The sequence below is a fragment of the Loxodonta africana genome, chromosome 20 (genome assembly GCF_030014295.1).
Source record: "Loxodonta africana isolate mLoxAfr1 chromosome 20, mLoxAfr1.hap2, whole genome shotgun sequence".
Classification (NCBI taxonomy): Eukaryota; Metazoa; Chordata; class Mammalia; order Proboscidea; family Elephantidae; genus Loxodonta; species Loxodonta africana.
This window is the reverse complement of record NC_087361.1, coordinates 56,049,465-56,065,509: the sequence shown is the minus strand read 5'-3', so window position 1 is coordinate 56,065,509 and position 16,045 is coordinate 56,049,465. Positions and strand designations below refer to the sequence as shown.

Here is a 16,045-nt window from a genome sequence, read left to right as displayed (position 1 = left end):
ATATTCTATACTATGTCAGAGGTTTTTGAGTTTTTGAGTGTTTAGACGGTGTTTCTCAAGCCTTTTTTCATTTCGTCCCCTCTAAGGAGCCTTTTTTAGATAAGCTTTTTCTAATTGCTCCTCTAGCATGAAATTAAATACTAAGGAATATGATGTTGTTGGGCAGAACTCAGCTGTGGAGAGCCATTAATCATTACAGTGTCTGAGTCTTTTACCCTCTTGCAGGTGGCATCACCTCAACAGAGAATGTATGACTAAGACCAGTGGTTCTCAATCAGAGGCAAGTTTACTCCCCAAGGGACATTTGACAACATCTACAGACATTTTTGGTCGTCACAACTGGGGCGGGGTGGGGGGGGCAGTGCTACTGGCATCTAGACCTAGGCCAGGGATGCTGCTAAACATCCTCCAGTGGCCAGATCAGTTTCCCCTCCACCAAACAAAGAATTATCTGATCCAAATGTCAACAGTGCTAAGGCTGAGAAACTCTGGTTTAGAGGAACACCTGGAAATCATGTTGACAATGGAAATTCCTAAGTTTTACCCCAGAAAAATTTGAATTCAATAGGAATGGGGCCCAGGAATCTGCATTTTAATAGAGCCTAGATGCTGGAGATTCATGGCTCTACAAAGCAAAAGTGAAAATATATACAAGGTTGTCCCTGACTTACGACGGGGTCCCATTCTGATGACTCCGTCCTAAGTCGGCTTATAATGTAAGTCAAATACCTCATTTTTTTTTTTAGTTTTCATTATCAGTATCTTTATAAACCATAACACTGAATATCTGAGAATGCTAACATCAGCAAATTACGCACTGCAACACTGTATGTAGTACGTACTATTAATGATAAGATGTGAAAAAAAAAGACAGTTGTAAGTGCAATTCTTTGTAACTTGAATACGTCATAAGTTGGGGGCCACCTGTTCTCTTATTATTCGTAGTGTAAATATCTGAGCTAATCACAGTCTTAAAAATTTCTGCAAAATTGTAGCTTCAAGCTTTGTTTATCTAAATCATAGTTATAACTCTAAGCAACAAAATTATACTATGTAGTCTTTTTACCTCAGCATTTGAAGTGTTTTTCCAAAAAATAATTTCATAAGTAAGTACATAAGCCTGGCTCACAGACTTGTTTTCAGTGTCCTTTGGAGCGCCAATGTAGATCTGCAGTGAATTACTAATGGATTTCATACTAATGACTGGAGGAAGTATGGCAGCTAGAAAAAAACAATGTGAAGACACAATGTTCAAATTAAACCAGAAAAACAACTTTAAGAACTTGCACAAACTGGAGAATAACAATCTAAAGTAAAAACTATCTGCTTACTTTTAATTTCAGTATCAAGTGCTTTCTCTTCAGACCAAAAAGATGTTTTATTTCCATTAGAGGCTTGTACACGGAGAAGGTAAGTTCCTTCTGGGAAAACTTTTTGAGGAAATACACACTGGGTAGTTTTGACATTTCTACAGCCAGGTATTTGTTTCCATTTATCTGAATGGTTCCCAAGAATCTTTTTAAAATAGGCACTTTAAGACCAAAAAAAAAAAAATTCTTTTTAATTTTAGTGTATCAGTGTCTTAAGTATTTACAGAGTACCTATAATATGATAGGCACTTTTCTAGGAGCGAAGGTTATAGACATACACTGTTTCCCACCCTCAAGAAACTCACATCTAGCAGAAGAAACGTACGTATCTTCACTACCGACCAAACAACAGATGCCCAAAAAAAAAGAAAGGAGGAAAATGAGACAGCTAGCTTTCTGAATTGAACAAGTCTGAGTGAACAGACTGAGGTCATTTCAAGGACTCAGGGAAGAGGTGAATTCTGAAGACGAGATCAGGTTCAAGTATCAAACATTCCAGATTGGGGAAGGAACCCATGCAGCTAGAGCCACGCCTTGTTCAGAGCTGGTAAGCACTGAGATGTGCTCAGGACACCCTCACCCCTCATTTTACAAACAGCAAAGGAATTGGGGCCCAGGGAGGCAAAGTGGTTAGCTCAATACTATTCAGCTAGATTCTGGCAGAGTTTGGGACTGAAATGAAATCTCCTTCATTTCTAGTATGTCATAATCACCTCTCTGTCAGTCTCTCAGTTCAGCAACCTGAACCCGTGCAAGGAGTTTCAGGCTGCTGAAGACAGTAAAAAGAAGCATAATCAGATAAACTGGGCAAAAGAAAACTTATGCAATAGAACTTACTAGAGCCACTGAGCTTGAAAGGTTACGTTTTCATACGTGTAATCCCATTTAAGAACATAGCTCTGATTTTTAGCATCGACTTCTATATTTTCTGGTGGAGGCAGTTTATTTTCAACTAGAAGCCAAAGAATACACAAGAACACAAATTTTTACTGTCGTGAGATAATGGGAGAGACAAGGTGAAAGACTCACATTTTCTCTCTGTAAGGTAACAGATAAGTTAAGGTGTACATTTACACAATGTGATATTATGCGGCTGTTCAAAAGGACGCACTACATCCGTACGTTCTGGGACAGAAAGAGATCCTCAATATACTAGGCAAAAAAACCAAATGATAAAATATGTCTAGCATGATCCTGTTTTTTATATATATGCTTATGTAAATCCAGAAAAAAACATGGGAGGATATACACAAACTGCTAGCGAGGCTTGCCTCTGATAAATGGAGGCAGCAGAGGAAAGCTATACTTTAAACCCTTCAGTATTGCTTGATTTTTAAAATAAAGCATATTATGTTTATAGTTACAATAATAAACAAATCCTAGCACCTAGTCTGACTTTAGGAGCCCTGGTGGCACAACAGTTAAGCACTAGGCTGCCAATCGACAGGTTGGTGGTCTGAACCAGCACAGCAGCTCTGCAGGACAAAGGCCTGGTGACCCGCCAGCCCAGAAACCCTTCAGGGCAGTTCTACTGTCACCTGGGGTCCCTACTGCGAGTTGAAGATCGACTCAACAGCACTTGACAATAACAACGATAGTTCTGACTTTACTGGCAAGACGACACTAAGTGTATGTCAGGATGCTTTCACATTCTAACACCCCATAGGGGTTCCAAGGCTGTAGTCTTTATGGAAGCAGATAGCCAGGTCTTTTCTCCGGCAGGGCCGCTGGTGAGTTTATACTGCTGACCTTTCAGTTAGCAGTTGAGCACTTAACTGCTGCACTACCGGCACTCCTCTCAACCACACTACAACACTTATAAAGGTACGTTCTCTGGAAGACCCGGTGCTCTACTGATAACTATTCCCCTGTTTGTGGATTCTGAACAAATAAAAGCAGTTTTTGTCCATAATAAAATATCTGTACTTTTAAGCAAAATTAATTTACCATTTACTTTAGACAAAAATCCCAAATAACACTTTTTTGCTTATGTAAATGCTGTTATAGCCAGTACTTTTGTTTTAATATCTATTAAACTACCACAGAAACTTCTGCACCTAAGGGGAAGATGCCCAAATTAACATACTGCCCCTCTGTAATACCCTTATTGAATCTAAAGGAAAATTCCCTTCTTACCTGTGGTGTTTATACAATACACTGGACTATAGGAACCAACTCTTCTCTGCAAACGTAGTTCTGCCTTCACTTTTAAACAGTAAGTAGTCTCTGGGGAGAGTTTATAAATTTTACCTCCAGGATAAACAGTCTCAGTCCTTTCCTACGAGATAAGAAAAGGAGTCTGTTCTTTAAAAAAGTATAAAATCAAATTGTAGAATTAATTCCCTGCATTTTTCTCTCACATCAAACAAAGGTGAAAACCATGCTTACGTCTACACTGGCTGAGTTCTCCCAGATCACCAAGCGGTACGTAAAGGCTGACCGATCCGTAGCCCACATGAGACTGTCTTTTGTCCCAGGAGGAGAGATGTCGACTATTATGGCCTTATCTTCAGCTTTTAAACGCGCTTCCGGAGGGCCAATCTGAGCTGTTAAAGTCAATCATTACATAACATCATTAATATAATGCCAAAATAATTATTCAACAAGTATTTCTGAGTGCTTAATATGTGCCCGTCTTAGCAAAACAGAAAAGTCCCTGTTCTCATGGAGCTCAAACTCTAGCGGGGGATGTGGCAAACGAACACACAAACACATACAATGGCATGTGTGCTATAAATGATGCCAGGGGCAAAGAAGGGCAGCAAGTACTTTAGGTAAGTTGGTCAAGAAAAGCCTGAGAAAGTGACTGTGAGCTGAAACGTGCATAAACTGAGGAGTAAGTCACGCAAACATCTACGGAACAAGTATTCTAGGCCTGGGGAACATCAAGTGCAACGCCCCAAGGATGCTTGTCATTTCCGAGAGGGTAACAGAGCTAGACCGAAGGGCAGCAAACAAGACCGAGAGACTGGAAGCAGCGTCAGAGAGGTAGCTAGAAGCAAGGAACAAAGGGCTTTGTAGTCATGGTAGCATCTGTGGAAATCACTGGAGGGTTGAGCTTGGAGAAGTACCATGATCTGACTGACATTTTGGGAAGATCATCCTGGTTAACATCCGTAGTGGACTGAACTGTGTCCCCCAAAAATGTGTGTCAACTTGGTTAGGCCATGTGTAGTAGTTGTCCTCCATTTTGTGATCTTCCTATGTGTTATAAATTAGAATCTCTGCCTGTGGTTAAAAGGATTATTCAAGTCACCTTCCTGATCCAAGGTAAAGGGAGTTTCCCTGGGGTGTGGCCTGCACCACCTTTTTTGTCTCAAGAGATAAAAGGAAAGGGAAGCAAGCAGAGAGTTGGGGACGTAATACCACCAAGAAAACAGCACCAGGAGATCATCCTTTGGACACAGGGTCCCTGCACCTGAGAAGCTCCTCAGCCAGGGGAAGATTGAGGACAAGGACATTCCTCTGGAGCCAAGAGAAAGCCTTTCCCTGAAGCCAACACCCTGAATTTGGACTTGTAACCTACTAGACTGTGAGAAAATAAATTTCTCTTTGTTAAAGCCATCCACTTGTGGTATTTGTTATGGTAACACTAGATGACTAAGACAACATTTGAGGAAGCAGGGAGACCAGTAAGCAGCAACTGTAGTAGTGCAAGTGAGAAACAGAAGTAGCTTGGTCAAGGCTGGTGGCAGTGTGACCTGAGAAGGGATTAGATTCAGGATATATGCTGAAGTGGAACAGACAGAATTTGTTGGACTAGATGTAGGATATGAGAAAAGAAATGTTGCCTCTGGGAAACTCTATTGTACATGTGTGAGAGAATGAGAATGAAAAAGATATTAGTTTTAGAATTAGTATGAAAATAGTTTTGACCTTACAGATTCCCTCTAGCGATCACAGAGACCCCTAGAAGCCCCCAGATCATACTTTGAGAAGCACCACTAGAGGAAAATACGGCAGGCAGGAAAACGGAAATTTTTTTTTTCAAATGGGTGATACTTCATTATGTAAATAAATCACTTGGGAAATGAGCTGGCTTGGTAATATTTAATAAAGAACTATATATTATGTAGCTAGCCAGTTTCTCTTACCTTTTCGATAGGGGACAAATGAGCCAACCTCATGCCATGGAGAAGTTTCGTTTCCTTTTTCTGCTCTTACACGTAACTTAATTTTTTCAAACACGTTTAGCTTGACTGAAGAAAAGTTGCACATGGTACCAGTAATATATTGACACCCAGGCAGTTTTTCCCAGTTACGCATTTTAGGTCTTTACAAAAAAAAAAAAACAAATAATGAATGAACGAGCAAGTAGAGAAATGCAAAAAGAGAATCAAACAATGTTTTCTGTTTACTAATATTATAAAGCTGGTTTAAGTAGTTATTTCTTCTCCTGGAAGTTAATGGCATTTTAATTTATAGCTTGTAGTCTTCTTCATGCATCTGTATCAAGCTGTTATTTATAAAATGGAATAGTTCAACACAGAGTCAATTTTTAAAACATGGTTCTATATACACTTGTGTGGTGAATGCATTAGGGTTCCACAGAAGCAGAGAAGAAATGAGCTGTAAGGCAGACCTGCATTTAACGTCGGCTTTGTTACAAAGAGCTGTGTGGCTTCTGGCAAACTACTCTGGACCTTGGCTTGCTTACTGAAAATCTGAGAATTAGATTTGATGGTTCTCTTCTGACTTCCTCATAAGAGTAGATGACCTGTCCTGAGGATAACCTCAAAATCAGTGTGATTTCAGTTTTCCTCTGCCCTCCCCAAAACCAAAGCACCCTCTCAGCTTGCTGATCTCTACAATTCCTTCAATTTCATCATTAGAAACAAAAAAACTTAAAATGTTAATATAAACGAATAAATTCCTCAAAGTAAAACTGGCCAATACAAAGTTTAAGTGATTGATGTTAGTTGTCTTCTATTTATAGAAGGGAAACCGGTGAAGAACTCAAGTTGGCACGGACAGCCTAAAGCAGAGACAGTACGCTAGCACTAGGTGCGGAGAAGAGACAGGTGAAAGGGAGGGACATTCAGTGCTCTGCCTGTGGCCAGCCCTGTCTGCCCTATGCCAGGCACAGAAGCAGTCCTCTGAGAGGACATTTTTGAAATCTAGTTCATCATTCTAGCACCAGCTTTTTTTTCTTTTAAAGGTATTTTAGGATATTAGAAACCAGGGATGCCCATATACAAGTCTACCTTATTTTTCAAAGGGAAACATTTAAAAAATTATGAAAAATCTACACTAGCATGTGGAACACCTCATTCTTGGCCAGTTTCCTCTTCCATATGAACTTCCTGAGCTCTGAGATAAGAGCTGGGATTAATGATACCTTCATTTCAACACAAATATCCCTGAGAAACCTCTCCATGTCAGAATTTATTTTAAAAAATCCAGAGACATAAACTAAAACCTTATCAAAAAAAGTTAAAACTAAACCTTACTATTGCCTCAATACCAGCTTTTATATTTGTCTCTCTTGCTCCAGGAGATAGAGCTGTGTGCTTTTTTACAACTGCTTCTGTATGGAACGGAGGTACCACAGCTGAAGCAGCTCCTAGCTTCATAAAACAGAACACCTTTATCGTAGACAGTGTTTAGGTCTGGATAAACTCTAACTTAAAATATGACTGTACAAGCAATATAATATTCACTTCACAAAACCAGTTTCACTAATATAACTTCATGCTATCTTTGTTTCTCTTGTTCACTGATGTATTCTATGTACCCAAAAGTGCTTGGCATAAAAGGCATTCAGTATTTGTTGAATGCAAGAATGAATGCTACACACCACATACGTGATAATAAACTGTAGATTTAAGTAGGAGCCCAGGTGGTGCAGTGGTTAAGCACTGGCTGTGAGCCAAAAGGTCAGTGGTTTGAACCCACCAGCTATAAGAAGCAAACACTGAAATTTTAAATAGCATTTGTTCCACAGGCTGGAATCTTAATGACTTATTTACGTATCTGTGTATCGCTTATCACACATTCTCAGAAACACTATTAAAAAATACCTGTCTGCTGCTACTATTGGTTTTATACTTCAGTAGACCACGTGCTCTGTACCACTGCTCTGAGGACTTCATGTACCATTATTCAGTACTCAAGACAACCTTCTGAGTTAGACGCTTTATTTTGGGGGTACCCTATCCCGTTTTGCTCGGCAGTCCTGGTCCAACTTACCTAAAATTAAGTGCCTCTTTTCACTCTCAAAACATCCTGGTTTGGATTATCAATTACGTGGCCATTTAAGTTATCATCTCTGCTTAACAGGCTAGGAAACTGAGGCACACAGAGTAACTAAGAGGATAGATTTAAGCCCAAGCAGCCTGGCTCAAGACTGTACTACACGACACTATCCCACACTGTCTCTCAAACTTGTAGTGTGGCGTATTTTTGCAAGGCAATGGTCTATAAAGCTGGCAGAATAAAACAGGGTGAGAACGCACTGAAATAGTGCATTTGATGTTAAAAGTCTGAATGGGAGGGTAAAAGGTTATTATGGACTAGAAAATTTAGTATAAGCAATAACTTGCAAAAGAACAGCAGTTTGAGAACAGGCTGTGGCTCTTTGTTATTTTCTACATAATGAAGCTGGAGTGTCCAGAACAGCCAGAGACGGATGGCTGTGAATAGAGAAGCTGTCTCCTACCTTCATCTGCAAATCTTTTTTGCTTCCATGCCCCAAAACGATGAATTTGACTAAAACTCTTTGTATTTTCAACGGAATCCAGACTTTCTGGAGCCATTGAGGCTAGATGAACCCTTGAACCTACTGTCTTGAGATAATCTTCGAACTTTAAACCAAAATTGTCCCCTGAAGTATTCTCTGAACCAAACAACAGCTTAATTAGTAAAGTATGTCTGTCTTGAGTACGGTGCTTTTAAAGTAGTATTTATGAGAGATTAAACTGACAACAGCAACTCAAAAGGTTAGATGAGAAGCTCAGGGGCCAGTGAATTTATGTTAATGGTGGTGAAATAATTTGGAAAAAAATAGCTAGAATGGTTGCACAACTTGAAAATGTAATCCATGTTACTGAATGACACATGTAAAAATTGTTGAAATGGTATATCTTTTGCTGTGTATATTTTCACACACAAAAAAAAACCACTCTGATCCTGTAGAAATGAAGTTATAAATATTATGTAAATCAACATAATTAAGAAAATGAAACTTCCATTATTTAAAAAACTTATGCCTAATTTACATAGTATTTATAACTTCATTATGGAACAATCAAATGTTTCTTAAACCTGAGAACAAAATACTGGTGTTAAAATTAGAAAAATTATTCAGCTAATTCTGGCAAGTCAACAAGCAGAGCCACACACGTTTGGTAATCTGCTGAAAAAGTCACGTTGCTGACAGACTCGTCACTCCTGTCCCACTTCAGGGTAAAGGCGTCATCTATGATGCAGACCTCTACGTTTTGAGGAGATGTGAGGTTTTTTCCACCTATAAAGGCAACAAGAAAATAATTAATATGCACTGCACAAATATGTCTAAGAAGTTATTGTTCACTTCACATCACTGATTAAAGAATGAATATGTTTAAAAGTAACAAAGTGTACAAAAAATCTAAAAAACTTAATGATTACTCTCAGCAAAGGGAGGCTACTGATTATTACAATCTCTGCATTTAAGAGACCTGGAAAAGAGATTAGAGTTTTTTTTGTCTATAAAAAGTAAGTTTGGTCTTTTAATTGAACAAAACAAAAAGGCCTCTGTAACTACTTTAGGTGAAGGGAAGGACAATACTCAATACACGGAAGGTCAGCTCAACTGGACTGGACCAAAAGCAAAGAAGTTTCCAGGATAAACTGAATGCTTCAAAGGTCAGCAGAGCAAGGGCGGGGGTTTGGGGACTATGGCTTAAGGGGACTTCTAAGTCAATTGGCAAAATAATACTATTATGAAAACATTCAGCATCCCACTTTGAAATGTGGCGTCTGGGGTCTTAAATGCTAACAAGCTGCCATCTAAGATGCATCAATTGGTCTCAATCCACCTGGATCAAAGAAGAATGAAGAACACCAAGGTCACATGACAACTAAGAGCCCAAGAGACAGAAAGGGCCACATGAACCAGAGACCTACATCATCCTGAGACCAGAAGAACTAGTTGGTGCCCGGCCACAATCGATGACTGCCCTGTCAGGGAGCACAACAGAGAACTCCTGAGGGAGCAGGAGATCAGTGGGATGCAGACCCCAAATTCTCATAAAAAGACCATACTTAATGGTCTGACTGCGACTAGAGGAATCTCGGCAGCAATGATCCCCAGACCTTCTGTTGGCACAGGACAGGAGCCATCCCCGAAGACAACTCATCAGACATGAAAGGGACTGGTCAGCGGGGGGGGGGAGAGAGATGCTGATGAAGAGTGAGCTAACTAAATCAGGTGGACACTTGAGAGTGTGTTGGCAACTCTTGTCTGGAGGGGGGATGGGAAGATAGAGACAGAGGGAAGCTGGCAAAATTGTCGGGAAACAAGAGACTGAAAGGGCTGACTCAATAGGGGGAGAGCAAGTGGGAGAAGGGAGTAAGATGTATGTAAACTTACATGTGACAGACTGATTGGATTTGTAAATGTTCACTTGAAGCTTAATAAAAGTTAATTTAAAAAAAAAAGGTATTCCCTTGTCAGAAGTGCATAGTTTAAGGCAGAAGTTAATCATGTCAAAGTGGTTTTAATAAAAAGGATGTAAAGTTATCAAAAACAAAAACAAAAAAAAAGTAAGTTTGGTCTTTTCATTGAACAAAACAAAAAGGCCTCTGTAACTACTTTAGGTGAAGGGAAGGACAATACTCAATACACGGAAGGTCAGCTCAACTGGACTGGACCAAAAGAAAAGAAGTTTCCGGGATAAACTGAATGCTTCAAAGGTCAGCAGAGCAAGGGCCAGGGTTTGGGGACTATGGCTTAAGGGGACTTCTAAGTCAATTGGCAAAATAATACTATTATGAAAACATTCAGCACCCCACTTTGAAATGTGGCGTCTGGGGTCTTAAATGCTAACAAGCGGCCATCTAAGATGCATCAATTGGTCTCAACCCACCTGGATCAAAGGAGAACGAAGAACACCAAGGTCACACGATAACTATGAGCCCAAGAGACAGAAAGGGCCACATGAACCAGAGACCTACATCATCCTGAGACCAGAAGAACTAGCTGGTGCCTGGCCACAACCGATGACTGCCCTGACAGGGAGCACAGCAGAGAACCCCTGAGGGAGCAGAACAATGGGATGCAGACCCCAAATTCTCATAAAAAGACCATACTTAATGGTCTGACTGAGACTAGAGGAATCCCGGTGGTCATGGTCCTCAAACCTCCTGTTGGCCCAGGACAGGAACCATTCCCGAAGACAACTCATTAGACATGGAAGGGACTGGACAACGGGTAGGAGAGAGATGCTGATGAAGAGTGAGCTACTTGTATGAGGTGGACACTTGAGACTGTGTTGGCGTCTCCTGTCTGGAGGGGAGATAGGAGGGTAGAGAGGGTTAGAAATTGGCAAAATTGTCACGAAAGGAGAGACTGGAAGGGCTGACTCATTAGGGGGAGAGTAAGTGGGAGTATGAAGTAAGGTGTATATAAGCTTAAATGTGACAGACTGACTTGATTTGTAAACGTTCACTTAAAGCTCAATAAAAATTATTAAAAAATATAATGTATAAAAATGGAAAGTTGCGTTGGTCTTTGAAGTGATACTAATGGAAAGACTACTGAACAGTCTTAACATGGCTGCACGTGCTAGGCTCAGAGATGAAGACACCATACTCTTCACTAGAGGACTGAACAAACACGGTTTCAAAGCTGACAGCTATTCACAGGAACTGAAGTCAGAAAATGGAGAGAGAGAGGTACGAACGGGTACGAACGTTTATCACATCAGCCAAGCTCTTCAGGAACCTGAGACGGTCCTGATTGCTGACAGATTAAGTCTGAACCCTTCTCATTTTTGAGAACTTCCATCCATGGTCCTACTTTATTTCTTATTACTTCTAACACACGTGTCCCACCAGCTGGATCTCCTCCCTTCTCACTTTTCCTTTGTGACTCCTCCAGCCTGCAGTGCATGTCTCTTCCTCTCTGACTACCCACATCCTCCAAAGCTCAGCTCAAGCATGGCCCTTGTAGAAGACCTTCTCCAGATACTGCTGTGCACGCTCATCTTGCTCTTCTTTCACATACTGTACCACTCATGCTTAAGGAGACACACTTGCCACAGTATCTGACATCTAGTAGGCTCTCCGATTTTTGCTGAAAAATGTACTTTCAATTTGTTTTGCTGTTTGTGTTAAACACAAATCTCTATGCAAGCAGACTTAAAGTTCTTGAAGAGTAGGGTCTATATCACTTCATACTTAATTTGCATGTTCAGAGTACTCAGCATAATGCTGACTCCACAAAAACTTCTTTAATATCACCAAGGACTGATATTTCACTACAGTTAGGTGCCCTCAGTCGATTCCAACTCATATACAACAAAACAAAACACTGCCCGGTCCTGTGCCTATCTCACAATTGTTGCTATGCTTGAGCTCATTGTTGCAGCCACTGTGTCAACCCATCTCGTTGAGGGTCTTCCTCTTTTTCACTGACCCTCTACCAAGCATGATGTCCTTCTCCAGGGACTGGTCCCTCCTGTTAACATGTCCAAAGTATGTGAGACAAAGTCTCACCACCCTTGCTTCTAAGGAGCACTCTGGCTGTACTTCTAAGACAGATTTGTTTGTTCTTTTGGCACTATGGTAAGCTGTAATTTTTTAAAGACCAACTTCTACACTTAATTCTGGTCCCTACAATATTTCTAGCCTTTACTTCTGCCTCAGGGAAAGCATGTTAATTTCCTTTCAGAGGCTTTTTCCACCACAGGTATCCTTGTCTAGAACTTTATTGGGACTGCTTCCTCTACTTTTAGGGATATTATATGTGGTCAAAAGGGGAGACATCTGAGAAAACATTTCCTGAATTTTTTTTTTTTTTAATTTGGGGAGGTGACCATGCAGGCTTCCCATCCTGAGTTTTCTGTTTCACTCTGTATTCACTGGGACTTCATCCCTGAACAGACTATGCCCCTTATACCAGTCTTCTAAACTGGATCTCCATCTCATTTGTTGGGACTTTACAGATTCAATGTAGCCAAAGGACACAGATCATGTTTAAAGGAGTTGATAAATCATCTCCAGAATACTCTAATCCTATTAGCTTCTGAACTTTGAAACAGGGAAAGGAAATGTGATGGGGGTCGAGCCAGAATTTCCTCAGGATGCAATCCTTTTACTGCTAAAGGAGATCCTGGAGTTAGAGGTAGGTGTCTTGTAATTTGGGAGGAGCCCTGATGGCGCTGTGGTTAAGCACTCAACTGCTAACCCTAAGGTCAGCAGTTCAAACCCACCAGCAGCTCTGCAGGAAAAAGATTTACAGCCTTGGAAACCCTATGGGGCCGTTCTACTCTACCCTACAGGGTTGTTATGAGTTGGAATCTACTCTACAACATCGGGTTTAGTTTTTAGTTTGGTGTCATTTGAGAGACTTAATGAATAAATCTTTAATAAAACTGACCCACAAACAGCGACAGGGACTTGGAAAGAGAGCTATGAAACAGGATTTTAGTTTCTGTAGAGTCGATCTATTAATATTAGCAAACTCCTTTTAATTTAATAATAGTATATTTTACCCTTTTAGCATAAATGGGTACTTAATCCAACAATTATTCATATCTGATTGGTCGCTTCCAATCTTTCACATTCATACTGATGACCAGAAGTGGTTTACCATCTCTTCAAGTCTGATGTAAATCCCAACAGGCACATTCACATAAATACAAACTTCCTTCCATATTCTGGATTATTTTCTTAGGCTAGTGTCCCAGAATTGCATTTACTAGGTCGAAAAGTATGAATATTTTAATGACTTGAAAGAGCAACACTGTGATCTCAAGTTTTAGTTATCACATTTGCGTGCACATTTCATTTGGTTTTGAATGACATTATGATTTTTTTTTTGGAAAATACATTAGTTAATTGAAAGATAAACTGGTAACTAGGCCCTTAACACATCGTTGAATAATCAAGAATTTTTAAACTGCCTTTGGAAAAACAGTGTAGTCTGGTGAAGCCCCAGGGTCTGATATTTCACCCTGCCAGTGGCTGGCTGCAGGGCCCTAGGCAAGTTAGTCAATCTCTGTGTCTCCCTCATCTGTAAAATGAAGCTAACAGTGCCTAAGGCTGTTCTGAGAGCTACAAAGAAACTATGCATTGAAAATATTCAGAACAACGCCACTATTTTCAATAGCCTCACAAGCATGCGAAAGCTGGCCAGAGAACAAGGAAGACCGAAGAACTGATGCATTTGAATTATGGTGTTGGTGAAGATACTGACTATACCATAAACTATCAGAAGAATGAACAAATATGTCTTGGAAGTACAGCCAGAATGCTCCTTAGAAGGCAGGGACGGCTAGGCTTTGTCTCATATTTTGGAGATGTTATCAGGAGGGACCAGTCCCTGGAGAAGGACATCATGCTTGGTAAAGCAGAGGGTCAGTGAAAAAGAGGAAGACCCTCAATGAGATAGACTGACACAGCGGCTGCAACAGTGGGCTCAACCATAACAGCGATTATGAGGATAGAGCGGGACCAGGAAGTGTTTTCTTCTGCTGTACATACGGTCGCTATGAGAGTTGGAACTGACTGGACGGCACCTAACAACAAGAGTGCCTAGGGTTTTTCTGAGAGCCAGAACAGGGTATGCATTTAAAATACTTAGAATAGTGCCTGGCACACAGTAAAGAGCTCAATAAATGTTAACTACATATGAATTATATTTTAACAGCTCTCCTATGATCTAGATTAAAATTAATTTCTTAATGCACATCCGCCTGGAATGTGAATTTTACATGAAAGTTCTGGAGAAATTATTTTTATATTAAAACAAACACAAAAATTTTTCATGAACAAGACTTCAAAGAAATGCTCATGGGCTGCACCGGGACCCCAGTATCCGTATACTATATTTGTGGAAGCGTTTGAGACACAGGACATCATGTGCCACATCCAACCAACCAGTCGCCAGTGAGTGGATTCCAACTCACGGCCATCCCAGGTGTGCAGAGTAGAACTGTGCTCCACAGAGTTTTCACTGGTACGGAAGCAGATTGCCAGGCCTTCCTTCTGAGATGCCTCTGGGTGGGTTCAAACTGCCACAACGTTTCGATTAGTAGCTGACCACTCAATCGTTGGCGCCACACAGGGACTCCTCATGTACCACATATAGGGGTGCAGTTTTCTAAGGAAGCACTTCATAAATATTCTGACCCCACTAGGCGCCTTCTGATAGTGTAGCAGTTCCGAGCTACAGCTGCAAACCCAAACATCACCTGCTAACCAAAAGGTGGGTATTAGAATCCACCAGGCAGTCTTTGGAAATTCTATGGGGCAGTTCTACTCTGTCCTATACAGTAGCTATGAGTCGGTATCGACTCGATGGCAATGGGTTTGGGTTTTTTTTGTTTGTTTGTTTAGGTGGCCTCTAGGAGCCCTGGTGCAGTGTTTAAAGTGCTCAGCTGCTAACAGAAAGGTTGGTGATTCAAGCCCACCAGCTGATCCGCAGGAGAAAGAGGTGGCAATTTGGCCCCGTGAAGATTTACTAACTTGGACACCCTATGGGGCAGTTCCACTCTATCCGACAGGGTCAGTACTCAACAGCAGTGGTTTTTTTAGGTGGCCGCATCTACCTCCTGGATTCCAGCCTTCAACTGCTAAGCTCCGTTTTGCCTTGAGTACCCCTTACCCCTATGAAATGCCCTTCCATTCCGGTCGACCTTGTAATCGCTGCCATTCCCTGACGCGCTCCTGCTCAGCATCAGTAAAGCAGCCTGGTGGCTCCCATCTTTTTCTTTTGGCTGTTCACTTCTCTGTCATTACTGTTTTGTATTAGACAGTACAAAGCCTGAGGGCAGAAAAATCCCCGCAGCGTTTACTTTACTCCCACTTGGAACTGACTAAGTCTTTACTAAACTGAGGAACCGCCTTTCAGCGCAGCAGCACTGCTGGTATGGAGCCCTGGTGGGGCAGTGGTTCAGAGCTCAGCTGCTAAGCCAAAGGTGGGCAGATCCTTGGAAACCCTATGGGGCAGCTCTACTCTGTCCTACAGGGTCGCTAGGAGTCGGGATCGACTGCATTGCATCGGGTTTGGGTTTACTATTATTATTTTTTTTTTTAGCATTGCTGATGTCTACAGCCTCGTTGACCGAGCGGCCTCAAACAATCTGACACCAGGGCTCCCGTTCAGCCGGCTCGCAGGCGGGCGGGAGGGACCTCGACACCGCCTTCTCCGGCTTCATTTCCCAGCCCGGCCCCGTGTCAACCTGGGCGCTGCGGCCGCGGACCCCCCTGCACCGCGGCACGAGGTCTCCCCGGGGCGCCGTCTGTCCCTCCCCAGCCCACCTCCCCGGCGCTCCGTTTCCAACGCCGCCGCCGCGCAGCCTCGCGCCTGCAGGCCCGCGCCGGAGCCCCTCGTCTCTCACCTGCGGCTGCGGGAGACACCCAGGGCGCCCCGGCGACCAGCACCAGGGCCGCTGTGCCCAGGAGGGCGAGCATAGTCCGCGGGCCGCCGCCGGTCCCGCCGGTCACACCCCTCTGCCACCTCAGGCGGC

The 16,045-nt window shown here is 41.9% G+C and overlaps 1 protein-coding gene across 2 annotated transcripts in view; it reads right to left on the bottom strand.

Moving 5' to 3' along the window:
* The window catches only part of IFNAR1 (interferon alpha and beta receptor subunit 1), a 26,476-nt gene extending 10,431 nt beyond the window's left edge, over positions 1–16,045 (bottom strand). For both annotated transcript variants that reach the window (XM_003410152.4, XM_064273206.1), the window contains exons 1-8: positions 15,917–16,045; positions 8,712–8,835; positions 5,465–5,643; positions 3,759–3,916; positions 3,507–3,648; positions 2,208–2,322; positions 1,332–1,531; positions 1,067–1,221 (exon numbers count right to left, since the gene is read on the bottom strand). In XM_003410152.4, the coding sequence (XP_003410200.1) occupies positions 1,067–1,221; positions 1,332–1,531; positions 2,208–2,322; positions 3,507–3,648; positions 3,759–3,916; positions 5,465–5,643; positions 8,712–8,835; positions 15,917–15,989 (1,146 nt within the window). In that variant the 5' untranslated portion in view covers positions 15,990–16,045. The remainder of the gene's footprint in view (positions 1–1,066; positions 1,222–1,331; positions 1,532–2,207; positions 2,323–3,506; positions 3,649–3,758; positions 3,917–5,464; positions 5,644–8,711; positions 8,836–15,916) is intronic.